General features: G+C 40.1%; 1 protein-coding gene across 8 annotated transcripts in view; it reads right to left on the minus strand.

Annotated features, from left to right (window-relative positions):
- Nucleotides 1-16820, minus strand: part of HEATR5A (HEAT repeat containing 5A) — a 126501-nt gene that overhangs the window by 20466 nt on the left and 89215 nt on the right. For 7 of the 8 annotated variants that reach the window (XM_073348959.2, XM_073348960.2, XM_073348962.1 and 4 more), the window contains 6 exons: nucleotides 15056-15124; nucleotides 14127-14306; nucleotides 5527-5761; nucleotides 4796-5044; nucleotides 3100-3227; nucleotides 226-373 (listed from right to left, as the gene is read on the minus strand). In XM_073348959.2, the coding sequence (XP_073205060.1) occupies nucleotides 226-373; nucleotides 3100-3227; nucleotides 4796-5044; nucleotides 5527-5761; nucleotides 14127-14306; nucleotides 15056-15124 (1009 nt within the window). Of the gene's footprint in view, nucleotides 1-225; nucleotides 374-3099; nucleotides 3228-4795; nucleotides 5045-5526; nucleotides 5762-14126; nucleotides 14307-15055; nucleotides 15125-16820 lie in introns of those variants that run through there. The other variant, XM_073348964.1, reaches the window with a different exon arrangement.

The raw sequence follows: 16820 nt of genomic DNA on the forward strand, positions 1-16820 counted from the left end.
AAAAAGATGACGCTCCTGTGATTGCAATTTTACAACTGGCCTATTTAGTCTTGCGTGGCCTGATTTTCTAAAGTACCGAATATCTTTGTCTCCCAGTGAAGTCAATGAGATTAGTGACTTCTTAGCAACTTTAACAAATAAAGCCACTAATCTACAGGTTACTGATGGAATAAGTTTGGTCATAAAAAGTTTATACAGTATATTGTAGAACAGTATATTGTATACCTTCTGCACTTCTCCGTTTTTCTCTCACATGTTCTTGAGCTGCAAAAAGAATCTGTCGGACTACTTCAAGAGTAGCAAGCTGAATATCAGGCGATTCTCTGGTTAGGATCAGTCGATGCAGAACATTCAGCAACTCCACACCAAGCTCCTGTTGCAAAAGAAATGTTCAAAGTCTTGATATTCACATCAATTTATTTATTACCCACAAGCATCAGAGGTTAAGTATTCTAATGTAAATTTATACAATGCTTTTAAAATGTAACAGACGACATAAACTGAACATAAACTGCTTGGACTTCAGAATACTCTATGGTGAACTTCTGTTCACCTCAGAGTGAGACAGGAGATACAAAATGAAGCTTCAAAGTAGCAGTAAGCTATAATTGTATTCTCTCTCGCTCCAGGCTTTCCTTTTTATGTCTTTACGTAATGTCTTCAAAATACCTATGTGGACTGCGTCTAGACTGCCCATTCCACAGAGTCATTGCTTAAGATGCAAGTACAAGGTCATCCCTGATAAACAGATGGAGGACAACTGTGTAAATATAAAACTGTAATAAGATGGTATACATTTTTGTCAGAGCCTTGTGAACTGTATTCTCATTGCATTTATTTGCTCATTTCTAATTAGGAGCAGCTGAAAATCATTGTTTTTTTCTTCTTTTTATCTATCTAATGGTTTTGCCAAAGCGCAGATACTCTCCTACATATTAATTTTCTAACCTGAAGTACTTGACATCTGAAATGTTACTGTTTCTATGCATAACATTAAAATAGAAGGAATTAATGATTTTTTTTTTAACTCCACACAGTCATTTTCTTGAAAGCCTCCTTCCATCTTCACCTAAGCTGAGAAGCTAAGTTCTGTTCCTACTTACTTCTGTTCACATGCAACCCCACTGCCTTCACACAGAAAATCAGAAGTTGAAGCTAAAAAAAACCAACCCACCAATCTACACTTCTAAATTTTGGAGCATATAGTGAGAAGGACTTTTTCCCGTCAATGTTCCCAAAAATCTTAAAGGAAGGAGAGGCCTCACTGCTTACACCAAACATACATTAGTTTCCAACCTGTCAAGCTTCAAACACAGGATCAAAAAGAAAAAAAAGTAGGAAATTTAAAACAATGATTCATGAAACTAAAGATGTAAGTCGTATTATTTAAGCTACAGAAGTTATTGAATGTTCTGTATGATACAGAACCATAAAGTGATAAGAATTCCCAACAGTAAAAGTGGAAGACAAGGTTTTCATATGCAAGAGGTAAACTGGGGTCTGAGAAGCAGACAATTTTCCTTGCTTTAGGGACAACTGAAAGGTAGAATTCCAATTAAAACGGTATGTTTCAGAGTAACAGCCGTGTTAGTCTGTATTCGCAAAAAGAAAAGGAGTACTTGTGGCACCTTAGAGACTAACCAATTTATTTGAGCATGAGCTTTCGTGAGCTACAGCTCACTTCATCCGATGAAGTGAGCTGTAGCTCACGAAAGCTCATGCTCAAATAAATTGGTTAGTCTCTAAGGTGCCACAAGTACTCCTTTTCTTTTTAATTAAAACGGTATGAGGAGTTCAGCTGTGCCAGCAAAAGCCTCGATTCTGGTCACAAATGCATCAGCCTTGGTGCCTTCTTCAAACAAATACTTTTTGTCATGGATTGTGCTTGGTAAATATTTTGCATGCATTCAATTCTTTGTTTAAAAAAAATCACAAGTATCACTTCACACAAATGAAGGGAGACTGCGATATCTGCTTTGCTTCCTAAGGATATATATTTCATTTAAACTGTGCTGTACATAAACAAAGATTACAATGAGGCCAGGCTGGGATACTCTGAGTAGTTTGTGGATTCGTCATATGGCAACCAAATCATGACATGTCCCTTTAATTAACTTTAATTACATTTAAACAAGATTGGGTTTTATGAAGGAGTATTAGTCATAATCAGAAGTGATGTGATATATATTTACTTCCAAAAGGGTCAATCATATCTATTTACAGTACTTTGAAAGATACAGTACAGCACAGTTTGCTCTTGAAATGGAAGAGTCCTTATTTTATAATGTGGTTTTGGGAATAGTGGCCCAGAACAGTCAGGACTTACTCAGGTAACGTGTTCAGGCAAGTGTCAAAAGACGTAATTTTTAACGTTTCATTCAGAACAACAAAATAATGACTGACTGGTTAACACGTACGCAATGCCTGATAGATAAAAGAGCAACACTTTTTTGATGGGCAAATAAGTTAGTGTAGCACCACTGTGGATGCATCCACATAGGTCTGGCATTAATAGGGCTATGTAGTGGAGGTGCCCGCCCAGGCTAACTCTGTAGTGAAGACATATCCTCTGAAAGGATGATTTATCTGATTAGTTTTTGCAGTTACATTAACATACCCTGGGATCTTCCTTCCTTCCAGAGATTGACATGCTGTTCCTTGACTGGAGTCAGAGAAATGACAACCAGCCATGCTACACATCTAAGTCATCTTTCAAACTGTAACTAAGTGGCAGTCTAGCAATGATTTCGATAGTATTCACATAGGTGGGTTTCTTTTTAATTAAATTTTAGTTTATTATTTCTTTCTATTTCTATAAAATTTTCAGTAAAAACATTTGGAATGCAAAATCTGAACTTTTAGGTGAAGTCAATGTATCAACACACTCAAAGAGAGCCAAAAAGTCTCAGGATCTACAAGAGTCAGAGAATTAACTAACTGCCACATTTCTGACCAGACAACAGTGTTTACAATCGGTGCCACAGACCAGCAAATGAAAAATTATTGTAGATTCAAGGTCAGCTGCGAGATCTAAGTGATACCAGACACTGTCACAATACCCTGGAATTCCAACTCATATTTTCTAAATTAGCATGTTACCTGATCACCACCTATTTTAGACCTAGGCCAAGGAACATCAAGAAATGCTTGCAGAGCATGTAGGCAAGCAGTAATGTTTTCCATTGCTGCATCTGATCGAGGCGAGCAGAGAAATTCCACACTAATTCCTGTAAATTATAGGAGAAAAAACAAAAAAACATAGGCTTTACTGAAAACACATTTAAAGTCATTTTGTAAATCAAGACAAGTATGCTGTCAATGCACTGAAAAGACATTGAAACAGCATATGCATCTTTTATATTTTTGTATGCCTAAGTAAATTAATCTTCAATTGTAAACATTTTGGGCAGGGACTTCTTGTGACAACTGGGCCTATGCCTGCTTGGGAATTAATCATGAAAAGTAGGTCAAGTTATTTTTAACAAAGAATGTATAATAGGTGCAAGAAAACCAGACAAGAAACCCCCCTGGATTAGTCCAAACAAAAAGGCCCTCTGATATAACTCAAGGACCGTGTTGAGGTCATGTATGGTAAACAAGAAAATGTGAGTCTGGAAATTAATGAACCAAAATTAGCATGTCAGAAACTTGGCCTAACTGATGGGCAAAATAAGAAAATGGGTTATCCCAGCCATCACTCCCTTTTGGGTCATTGAAGAAAGACTTTGGGGGAAATACGGAAGAACAGACAGAGGCCACCAAAGCGAGCTTCATCATCATGACTGTCACCCCCGACCATCTCTTGGGACACCGGACCTTTTTAACATTGTTTAATGATGGACAGTGACTGTGTTATTTTAACATCTTTGGGCCCCATATTCCATCTAAATTAACACTATAGACCTTGTCTTCCTTTATGAATATACAGTATCTGAAATAATTATGAACAGACTGAAACTTTTGGGCAACAGAATAGAAACAAATCATAATCAGCTTAAAAAATCACAGATAGAAGATGAAAATGTTGAGATCTGAGTCCACTAATTAGGAGGAAAATTCTTAAAAGCACCCCACAGAATTTTTGCCTTTGCATGAAATTGAGAACCTTGAATGTAGGATGTGAACTCTTGACATACTGATTTACATGACAGGATAAGTTTACAGAGAAACTGTAAACATAGCTTAGAAACTTAAAGGCTGAGACTTAGTAGTTTTATTTCACAAAAAGGCTGAAGTTTTTAGTTAATCATGTAGTTAATTATTTACAAACTCCACCTCACTAGCTAAATGTGGCAAAGTAGTCTATATGAACCCTGGGCCTGCTAACCCTAGTCCTGAATGAAATAACAAAACTGTTCTGTTGGGCCTCAGATGCTGAGTCTATGTTTTGCCAGGTTAAACAAAAACTTATTTAAAACTGTGGGCTATATTCCAGAGTAACTGCAATCAAGTCAGTCGCGTCACCTTATAGTTACACTGGTGTAACCAAAATTGAATCTGGTCCTAAACTCGAAGCAGAAGCACTAGAAGGTTTATGAGCATAGCAGTAAATTGGCATGTGTTCTGTTTACCTTGCATTGGATATTTTTTCCCAGCATAATCAGAAAGACAGGAAGCAATTCTGTCCCCAACATAAAAACCAATTCTTGCCACAGGTACTTCCAACATACCAATTCTTCACCAACAAAATTAAGAGCAGACAACCAAAGCATTACTGAGTGTCAACAGTATTATTTATACTGAAATTACTGTTCAGAATTTAAAATCTAGACAGATTACACGCTCATCAACCAACCCAAAATAAGATGAAATATGTCAGTATTCACATCCTCAGGAGATTTCACTGCAGCCCTGGAGGAGGAATCTTGACACATTGTAGTTGGGGTGACAGGTCTGGAGAGATTAGTTACTCCTTCATCTGGATCAACCACAAGGAAACCTGTGCTGGTGAGCCATAATGCTGTAGCGTAAAGAATTAGAGCCCAGGAGTTGTGATAGTGTGGTCTTGCATTTTCAATTGTCTCCGCAGTATAGAATGCACCACCTAAAAAAAAAAAAAGAACAGTCAGAGTTTTAAATGATGTGACTATTTTTAGTTGTACACAATTTCTCTTACAGGTTTGGGATTCTTTTCTGTTATTATAATGGTATTTGTGTTTTATAACATTTCATTGTATTTCTTAATTGTTTAACAGCCAGAGCTGACCTGGTGGGTTGTGGTTAATAAAAAGAATTATCAATAAAAAGGCAAGTAGAATCAAGTAAGTTTCTTTAACTCTTTTTTCTTCCTCTCATCTTAAAAATCCACTACTTCTCCATCCCAGAGAAAACTCTATCCTAAACACAGTAATTGATTTTGTGGTAAATAGCTACAAAATTATAGTGTGCTGGTTCTGTATCAACTACATCTTATTTTGTGAAAAAGTTAAATACTGTGAGTAGGCACAATTCAGCTGAGATATTATAAAGCACACACACACACAAATTATATCGAACACCAATAAAAGTACATAGTTGCCTTCATACCTTCAACCGGAAGTTGAGAGGCATATTCTGAAGGCAAAGTTAAGAGAGCAAAATCCTGAAGTGCAGCAAGCCAGAGTTTGCTTAGGGTCCCAAGGTCCGCCTGGACTAGGTCCAGAAGTCCATCGGCTGACGAAGTTAAATCTCTGTAGTTTTCATCTGTAGAGTTTGTGATTGTCAAAGTTTGCTTGTGTGCATCACTTTGGTTTTTTTCTCTTTCAACGGCAACTATGTAAACCTGTTCAAAGATTGAGAGAGATAGAGCAATAGTTATAGATTTTAAGGCCAGGAGGGACTACTGCACGTCACAGACCACAGAGCTTCCTTGAATTAAATCCTGCTTCAAGTCAAATAGCTGTGGTTGAACTGGAACATATCTTCCGGCAAAATACCCAGGCTTGATTTAAAGATTATCAGTGATGGAGAATCCACCACAATCCTTGGTAAGTGGTTTCAATTGTTAGTGACTCTCACTATTAAAAATTTGCACTTTATTTCTAGTCTGAATACATCTAGCTTCAACTTCCAACCATTGGATCTTGTTATCAATCAAAGAGTCCTGTAATATCAAATTTCTGTCCTCATGTAGGTACTTATACTTTGTGATTAAGTTACCCCTCACCTTCTCTTTGAGAAGTTAAATCAATTGAGCTGCATGAGTCTTTCACTGTAAGCAAAAGCCCTGTGTAAATAAAGATTTCACACACTGCAAAGAAATAATGAAATTAGCTCACTACCGTGATTTTTTCAACAGTGGGGAGGGAGGAGCACAGATGCCTGGTTCCATCTCCCTTCAGTTGGAAAAAAAATCATGGTTTGGGGCTAATTTGGCTGCTCGTGGGAGGTTAACTTCCTGCTCAGCTGGCTGGCAGGGAGGAAGATGACCACAATGTATGGTGATTTGGAGCCTTGGCTGACCAACCCCAGGCTGACCCATCTCTGCCCCCAGGCAGGCCCGGAGGAGGCAATGCAGCATCAGCTGTCAAAGAGCTGTGGCCAAGATCTGGAGCACAAACAAGTGTGTGAGGGAGCCCTGCCCTGGCAGGGGGATTGGGGCATGAGGAGGATGGATCCTGGTCTCATCCCATTTTCCCCACACTGTGACAGCCCTCCCACCCCCGACACCATTTCAGGGCAGGACACCCTGCACACACTTGCTCATGTTCCAAGTGGTGATCCTGGGCTCAGCTTTCTGGGCTCAGCACCTTGCCGACTGGTGCTGCAGTGTCTCTCCCAGGCCTGTTGGTGAGGGGATGAGCTTGAGGCTCCTAATAGCTATGCATTGTGAGCACTGTCCCATGTTCCCTGCAGTGGTGGACTTAGTCTGGAGTGAGCTGGGTCCTGATCCCTGCCTGGACTGGACGGCACCATGTGGTGAGAGATATCGACCCCCCTCAGCCCACCACCCTCCTAAAACATGGCACCAGCCTGCTAATTCTCCATGAGCAGCTGCAGCCCAGGCAAGGAGGCAGAAGCTGGGATGGCCTGTTTCTGTCTCCCCACTGTTGGAAAAATTGCAGCAGTTGGGGAGGCAAGGGCAGGTGAGGGAGAACAGGACTCAGAGTCAATGCATGAAATTCAAATACTTTCCTGTGATGTTGCAGTGAACAAACATTGACACAGGACCTTAACATAAGGCACATTCTCCAACCCTTTAATCATTCTCGTGGCTCGTCTCTGTACCCACTCCAATTTATCATCATCCATCTTGAATTATGGACACCAGAACCAGACACAGTATTCCAGCAGTAGTCATACCAGTGCCAAACACAGAGGTAATGAAACCTCTGTGCTCCTACTTGATCTACCCTTGTTAATACATTCATGTTTTTGGTTACAACAGTCACACTGGGAGCTCAGATTCAGCAGATTATCCACCAATGATCACCCTATTTTTGTCAGCCACTGCTTTCCAGGATAGAGTCCCTCTCATGTAAGTATGGCCTTTGGTCCCAAATATATGACCCTGCATTGGTCATAGAAATCTAGGACTGGAAGCGATTTCAAGAGGCTATCTAGTTTATCTGCCCACCTTGAGGCAGGATTAATGATTTGTGTGTCATCTGCAAAGTTTATCAGTGATGGGGCTATATTTTCTTCCAAAGTTATTGATAAAAATGTTAAATAGCATAGGACAAAGGGCCAAACCATCCCTGACAGGTGTCTGTCTAACCTTTTCTTCTAAACCTCTAGTGATGGGGATTCCACAACCTCCTTAGGTAAGAAATTCCAGTGCTCAACTATCTGTACAGAAAGTTTTTTCTTATACCTAACATGAATCCCCTTGCTGCAGACGAAGCTTATTATTTCTTGTCCCACCTTCAGGGGACATGTTTACTTCCTCTGAGCTTACAAAATGCTCCAGATTTTTCTGTATCGGTGACCTGCCTTCTTTATTATTTATCACTCCCCCAATCTACAAACTTTATCAGGAACAGATTTTATGTTTTCTTCGAGGTTATTTATGTAACTGTTTAAAACAGTGTAGGGCCATGACCGATCCATGCATTATCTCACTAGATGGTGACTGCTGTTTACAATTACATTATAATTATAGATAAGTTTGCTAGTTTTTAATCCATTCAATATGTACAATGTTGATGCTTTAATGTTCTAGTTTCTAAATCAAAATAATCATGTGGTACCAAGTCAAATACCCTACAGAAGCCTAAGTATATTACATCAACACTATTATCTGTAAAAAGAAGGAAGAGTACTTGTGGCACTTTAGAGACTAACAAATTGATTTGAGCTGAAGCTTTTGTGGGCCACAACTACTCTTCGTTCTTTTTTGCTGATACAGACTAACCACTCTGAAACTGTTACCTGTATCAACCAAACTTGTAACCTTATCAAAAAAGAGATAAAGTCAATTTGACAAGATCTATTTTTCATTAATCCATGCTGATTAGCATTAATTATATTACCTCCCTTTAGTTCTTTATTAAATCAAGTCATGTATATAGAGATATATAAAATCATGAGTGGTATGGAGAAAGTGTCACTGAAGGTCAACTGAAAACTTCAGCAGTTCTGGGACCACCACTTAAAAACTTGGTCATAATCATTAAGTGTTCGCTATATATCCTAATTATTACAATCTCATCGCTTACTTTTTCACAATGAAGCTCCTACTAATCTTGATTTTTATTTCACTTGGCACGGTATTGGATTATCCCTAATCAAGTCTGATTTAGGGTATCCCTCTAATCTAAATTGCTTTTAAAAAAATCCATTAAATGACATTTCTAATCCTTTAATTCTAGAAACAGATTAACAGATACATAGATTTTAAAGACTGAAGGGACCACTATGACCTTAAGTCTGACCTCCTGCATAACACAGGCGATAGAAACCTATACAGTAATTCCTGCCACAAAGCCCTTAACTACTGCACAAACATGCAGTAGATGTTTGTACGATTGCATACCATTTAGTGAGATATCCAGTCTTGATTTAAAGACTTCTAATTATGGAGAAATCACCACATCCCAATGGTTAATTACTCACATTTTGTGCCTTATATCTAGTCTGAATAGTCTGGGGTGAGTTTGTTGTCTGTTAGTTTGTTTTTGTGGGCTTGCTTGCCCTGAGCCTGCTTGACTGCAGCTTTCAGTGTGGTCTGTTTGAGTGCAACCTCCCTTAAATATAAAAAATGTGTTCTTAATTTATAAGAGTACTTTAAATGGTAAATTTATAACCCTATTGTTTAAAATGAATTTACCTTTTCTTGCCATTTTTAACACATTTTTATTGAATTATTGTTATAAGCAGAAAAGTTTTTTAAAAAATAGTTACTGTTTAATGCTGGGGGGGGCATGAAGAAACTTTGTCAATATCAATTTTCACAGCAGACTTACTGCCCATTGCCACCCTTACTTCTGCATTGCTTCTGGCAGGGGTACTGCTTTCAGAGCCATCCAGCTCTAAAGGCAGCACAGCCGCCAGCAGCAGTGCAGAAGTAAGAGTGGCAATGGGGTGCTAAGTCTGCTGTGAAAAGTGATGTTTGTTTTCACTTTTCTCAGAAGACTTACTAACAGACTTCACAGCAGACTTGTTAGCTAGCTGGAAGGCTGTGAAAAGTGATATTAATGAACATACAAATATCACTTTTCACAGCAGGCTTACTAGTTTCCCATTGCCACCCTTATTTCTATGCTGTTTCTGGAAGTAGGTGCTGCCCCACAACCGGGTGGCTGGAGAGCAGCAGCTGCTGGCCAGGAAACCAGCTCTGAAGGCAATGCTGCTGCCAGCAGGAGCACAGAACTGCAGAAGTAAGGGTGGCAATGTCATACCAGGACACCCTTACTTCTGTGTAACGTTTGACCCTTGCTCTGGGAAAAGGGGCTGTGGAGGGGTTAAGGCAAATTCTGGGGTGGGGATAGCCACCGCAAGCCTCCTGTAGCACTGCCCCTGCTTGTGTGTCTGATTGGCACACACAAAAAAAAAGAAAAAAAAAGTAATTTATAATTTAACAATCTCAGTGTTGTGATTTAATGTAGCTCTTCAGCAACTGAACATTCAAGCGCTCTAATGTTGTCTCAGTCCCACCTATTTAGCCTCAAGACAACAAACCTGCATGCAAAATACTACAATCTCCAGAGTCCAATTTCCTTAAAGTGGTGATAATACAAATATATATTTTGTTTAGGAACAACGATCACTGTATTATACGCTTACAATACTCTTCAAAATAAATACACTACATCACAATGGAAAGGTGGGTGTAATTTTCTAAAACGTTAGATTTAAATTATATATTTTAGAGCAGTTGCTCTCTGTTTTGTGCATATACTCACAAGCCCCATGTAATAACTTTGGCCCCAGTTTGAGCGCCCTGGTTTAGAGGACACGAGAGAGCCAGATTCACATAATAAACATTCTTCAAACTGAGGCCAATAACCACTCCCCCCACAAAGAAAAAACACCACCACAAAGAACAAACCCCCGCAAGAGTAAAAATAATGCAGGCAGAAGTCCAACAGCAGAGTGGACGCTATCCAGTTTATTGCACTGAACACAACACATATTACCCTAAACTTCTGACTGCTAGCACCTGGCACTGGATGACAGTGGATGGATCACTCAGTAAATTGCCCTTTCCTGTTCACTCCCTTTGAAGCATCTGGCATTGGCCACTATTCAAAGACAGGATGGACCATTGGTCTGACCCATTATGGCCCTCCTTACGTCTAGTTTCAGCTTCTAACCATGAATTTCATTAATCCTTTTTCCTGATAGATTTAAGAGCTGTGTATTATCAACTGTCTTCCCCATGCAGTTTCTTGTAGACCAGCATCAAGCCACCTCTTACTCTACTCTTGGATAAATTAAACAGACTGACCTGCTTGGGTCTCTCACTATAAGGCATAAAGAAAAGGAGTACTTGTGGCACCTTAGAGACTAACAAATTTATTTGAGCATAAGCTTTTGTGAGCTACAGCTCACTTCATCGGATGCATTCAGTGGAAATACAGTGGGGAGATTTATATACATAGAGAACATGAAACAATGGGTGTTACCATACACACTGTAACTAGAGTGATCACTTAAGGTGAGCTATTACCAGCAGGAGAGCGGGGGGGGGGGGGCGGGGATGGACGGACGGACGACCTTTTGTAGTGATCATCAAGGTGGGCCATTTCCAGCAGTTGACAAGAACGTCTGAGGAACAGTGGGGGGGGGGGGGGAATAAACATGGGGAAATAGTTTTACTTTGTGTAATGACCCATCCACTCCCAGTCTCTATTCAAGCCTAAGTTAATTGTATCCAGTTTGCAAATTAATTCCAATTCAGCATTCTCTCGTTGGAGCCTGTTTTTGAAGTTTTTTTTGTTAAAGTATTGCCACTTTTAGGTCTGAGATCGAGTGACCAGAGAGATTGAAGTGTTCTCCAACTGGTTTATGAATGTTATAATTCTTGACATCTGATTTGTGTCCATTTATTCTTTTATGTAGAGACTGTCCGGTATGACCAATGTCCATGGCAGAGGGGCATTGCTGGCACATGATGGCATATATCACATTGGTAGATGTGCAGGTGAAGGAGCCTCTGATAGTGTGGCTGATGTGCTTAGGCCCTATGATGGTGTCCCCTGAATAGATATGTGGACACAGTTGGCAAAGGGCACTGTTGCAAGGATAGGTTCCTGGGTTAGTGGTTCAGTTGTGTGGTGTGTGGTTGCTGGTGAGTATTTGCTTCAGGTTGGAGGGGCTGTCTGTAAGCAAGGACTGGCCTGTTTCCCAAGATCTGTGAGAGTGATGGGTCATCCTTCAGGATAGGTTGTAGATTGTTGATGCGTTGGAGAGGTTTTAGTTGGGGACTGAAGGTGATGACTAGTGGCATTCTGTTATTTTCTTTGTTGGGCCTGTCCTGTAGTAGATTACTTCTTGGTCCTCTTCTGGCTCTGTCTATCCATTTCTTCACTTCAGCAGATGGGTATTGTAGTTGTAACAATGCTTGATAGAGATTTTGTAGGTGTTTGTCTCTGTCTGAGGGGTTGGAGCAAATGCGGTTGTATCATAGAGCTTGACTGTAGACAATGGATCGTGTGGTGTGGTCTGGATGAAAGCAGGAGGCATGCAGGTAAGAATAGCGGTCAGTAGGTTTCCGGTATAGGGTGGTGTTCATGTGACCATCGCTTATTAGCACAGCAGTGTCCAGGAAGTGGATCTCATGTGGACTGGTCCAGGCTGAGGTTGATGGTGGGATGGAAATTGTTGAAATCATGGTGCAATTCCTCAAGGGCTTCTTTTCCATAGGTCCAGATGTTGATGATGTCATCAATGTAGTGCAAGTAGAGTAGGGGCATTAGGGGACGAGAGCTGAGGAAGCGTTGTTCTAAGTCAGCCATAAAAATGTTGGCATACTGTGGGGCCATGCGGGTACCCATAGCGGTGCCACTGATTTGAAGGTATACATTGTCCCCAAATGTGAAATAGTGATGGGTGAGGACAAAGTCACGAAGTTCAGCCACCAGGTTTTCCGTGACATTATCGGGAATACTGTTCCTGATGGCTTGTAGTCCATCTTTGTGTGGAATGTTGGTGTAGAGGGCTTCTACATCCATCGTGACCAGGATGGTGTTTTCAGGAAGATAACCGATGGATTGTAGTTTCCTCAGGAAGTCAGTGGTGTCTCGAAGATAGATAGGAGTGCTGGTAGCATAGGGCCTGAGGAGGGAGTCTACATAGCCAGACAATCCTGCTGTCAGGGTGCCAATGCTTGAGATGATAGGGCGTCCAGGATTTCCAGGTTTATGGATCTTGGGTAGCAGACAGACTACCCCAGGTCAGAGTTCCGGGGGTGGGTGGGTGTGTGTGTGTGTGCGCAGATTTGTTCTTGTGCTTTTTCAGGGAGTTTCTTGAGCAAATGCTGTAGATTCTTTTGGTAACCCTCAGTGGGATCAGAGGGTAATGGCTTGTAGAAAGTGGTGTTGGAGAGCTGCCTAGCAGCCTCTTGTCCATATTCTGACCTATTCACGATGACGACAGCACCTCCTTTGTCAGCCTTTTTGATTATGATGTCAGAGTTGTTTCTGAGGCTGTGGATGGCATTGTGTTCTATACGGCTGAGGTTGTGGGGCAAGTGATGCTGCTTTTCCACAATTTCCGCCCGTGCACGTTGGCGGAAGCACTCTATGTAGAAGTCCAGTCTGTTGTTTCGACCTTCAGGAGGAGTCCACCCAAAATCCTTCTTCTATAAGGCATGTTTTCCAGATCTGTAGTCATTCATTTTTGAACCCTTTCCAGTTTTCTGATATCTTTTATCAAGTGTGGACACCAGAACCAAAGACCACATTCCGGTAATGGTTTCAATGATCACATGTACAGAGGTAATACCATCTCCTTGCTTCTACTCAGTATTCCCCTGCTTATACATCCAATTATTGTATTTACCCTCTTAGCTACAGTGTTGTTCTGAGAGCCCTGTTCAACTGATTATCCACTATTACCCCGTAATTCTTTTCAGTATCACTGCACTGCAGGACATAGTCCCTCACCTTGTAAGTGTGATCTATATTTCTTTGTTCCCAGCTGCACATCCTCGCTTTTGGCTGTATTAAAAAGTATGTTGTTCAAATGAGCCCACATTACCAACTCACTTAGATCACATGAATAAGTCCATACTGCCTAACTGAACTTACAAGCAGTCATACAATGAGAAATGTGTATACCTTGCCTGAGACATGTTCGCCTACAGAGCATCCCTGTGACAAATTAAATGCCAATTAAATTTACAACTTCACTGGTGAATGATGTATATCCAAAATAGATAACTACAATGGACAACCACAAGTATCCAAGCCATCTCAATTTAAAATTGACATTGAATCACTATGGAATATTAACAAGTCTACTACTTTATAAGGTTTAAAATGCACCTGTGTGACCACATTTAATTTTTATATTAAAGCAAGTTTTGTTATCACAAACTGAGTGTATAGGTGTTCATACATTTGGTTGTGTGTAAATTCAGTAGAGAATAGCAAACTTATCATGGTTGTAATTTGTATAAAGTTATTTCATTATGCTTGAAAGGACAGCTCAATACTCTCATCATACAGTTGCCAAGAATCCTGTTATAAATCTAATTTACTAACCTCTGCCCAAGCTTTGAGAACAGCCAATATCTCCATAGTTGAGGCACTTTCATTGTACAGCTGACTTTGCGCTTCTTTTCCAGCTTGTACTTTGGTCAAGGATGATATGAGCAACTGATGAACCCTTCGAAGGTCATTAAGGTCACTAACTACACCACTTGCTATCCAGGCACTGCAAACCTAGTGATGTACAATAGAAAGTGTGATCACAGGAAAAAAAATGTAATTTAGATAGTCCAATTTTATCTGTAAAGTTACTAAACAAGCTTTTTTTCCCCAGTCAGGTATAGTATCGTTAGTCCCAAATTAAAAACAATGTTAACTGGAATTAATATTGAATACACTCTGGTTACTGTATCCAACTCAGGGGCCGTGCATGCTGGCTATTTTCCTCCACTTCTACGCCTCCCTCCTGTGACCTCAACATTTCCAACACAACCACAGTTCCTTCTCCTTCCTATTCCCCAATTTTGCCTATGCATCAGCAGAGTCACCCCCTCTTACCTTCCCTGCTGAATGGATCCAGTGCAAGGGATAGTTTTGGAAAATAAATTTGATCGAATAATAGTAACTTTTTGACATTATTCTTCAGAAATGACAATCTTCTTCAGCACAGGCTGATGAATAATATTTTGACACAGAGAATTCAAAAAAGAATTGCTCTTCTCAAAATGGCTGCTATCTTCCACTGTTTTCACAGGGAGCGAGGTTAAAGGCTGTCCTTAGCAGAAAGTGATACATAATTTGCTCAGAAGAACTTTTAAGACAACGCATAAAGTTAGTGGGCTCAAAACAGGGGTAACTGGGTGAAATCCTTTTGCTTGTGATGTACAGCATCAGACTAGTCTTCTGGCTTAAAAATCTATCCATCAGAGGAGATTAATTTTTAGAAAGGGTTTCACTTGAAAGTTTTAGCTTTAAACACTTGCCTGACATGCTTTTGCTGTGACATCAGGCGGGGTTTCTGGAGCAAAGGCAGGCCGAAGTGCAGCTCCAACCTAAAGAGAAATCATTCAACACTTAGCAAAATAATAGTCTGTTTCAATTTTTCTTATAAACTATACAGTTCCCTTCTATTTACACCATGATTTGATTGGGAAAATGATTAGAAATTAGTTCCTGCTGGAGAACTGTATTGTTCTCTCTAGTAGCTAGATGCCAGGTATTACTTGGAATCCCAAGATGTTGCTGTCTTACAGATACAGACTGGTTCTGTGGCCAGATCATAGAATCATAGAATATCAGGGTTGGAAGGGACCTCAGGAGGCCATCTAGTTCAACCCCGTGCTCAAAGCAGGACCAATCCCCAATTTTTGCCCCAGATCCCTAAATGGCCCCCTCAAGGATTGAACTCACAAGCAAGTAGGCCACACTCACAAGCAAGTAGGCCAATCCACAAGGATTGAACTCACAAGTGGGTTTAGCAGGCCAATGCTCAAATCCCTGAGCCATCCCTCAGTGATGGGTATGAAGAGTCTTTGTTTGGAGGAGGGTAGAAAAAGGGGAGACCGAGGAGCAATCTGACAGAACAGTTATGCTTTTTCCATAAAAGAGATGGTTTCCTCTTTGAGACAGTGAGATTAAAGCTTGTTTCCCCTGTTTGCTAGGGTCTTAAAAACCAGAACAAAGAAAGCTTTTTCCTCCCTGAACTCTTAACCCGATAAAAAGTTTCCCAAACCTAACAAAACATTATTCCAAACCTTGACGGGCCTAAAGACACTTAAGAGGTGGGATTTCCTTACGTAAGGGGAAGCTGGGTTTAAGGAAAAGAAAGCAGCACAATATTAATAATTAGGATAAACAGATTTTAACTTGTGTACCTACGGGAGTAAAAGAGACAGAACACAAACCCCACTCATTTCACAAAGAACAAGGTATGAAGAGACACTGATCAAGGCACATGGATTTCACCAATCCTTCATGCTGAGGTTTACTTTCACTGAAGGCAACTGAAGAGAAATTTTCCCTGATGATTTAAAAGATTCTTGTAGAAGAACTTAGGATACATTGCTTAAGTTTGTGTACGAGAACTTAAACTGAAGATGCACTGCTCTTTGTGGCAGGGAATGTATCTTTATATGAACTTGTACAGTGCCTAGCACAATGGGGTGAGGCTCACTGGGGCCTCTGGGTAATACTGTAAGAAAATTATTAAACAACAGATAAAACCTGATTTAAGCACTGGTCTCTATAGTTAGGAAATTCCTCTTTAAATTTCTCCCTTACACTAGATCTTCAAAAGCTGATACTTTGACCCTAAAGATTCTCATCTTAACTCCCTTCCGCCCCTCAAAGGAACTGAAACATTCATTAAATTGTGCAAATCTTTCAAAATTCCTTTTTTTAAAATCATTTATTTTATAGACCAAATTCCTATTGAAAAAGTATCCTGCTCGTTACTTAAACCATTTATTCTATAGACCCAGAGATTGAAATGTTTTTTGGAGCCAAAGATAAAATTTCACTATAAATTTTGCCATGCAGATCTCATGCTGAATGAGTGATTGTGTCACAAAGATTTTTTTTGAAGTCTCAGGTAATGCTGTGCAGGATGCAAATGAGCATTCATTTGTTTCCAGGGTATCTGTAAAGTCTCTATCTTCAAATTTGTTGTGGACAGATAATCCAGATGGAGTTTCTCCTAGTTTAACTTTCTGTGGTAACAGAAATATGGGGAGCACTTCAAGCCAGAGC

This window comes from Lepidochelys kempii, chromosome 6, assembly GCF_965140285.1.
Source record: "Lepidochelys kempii isolate rLepKem1 chromosome 6, rLepKem1.hap1, whole genome shotgun sequence".
NCBI classification, from domain to species: Eukaryota; Metazoa; Chordata; order Testudines; family Cheloniidae; genus Lepidochelys; species Lepidochelys kempii.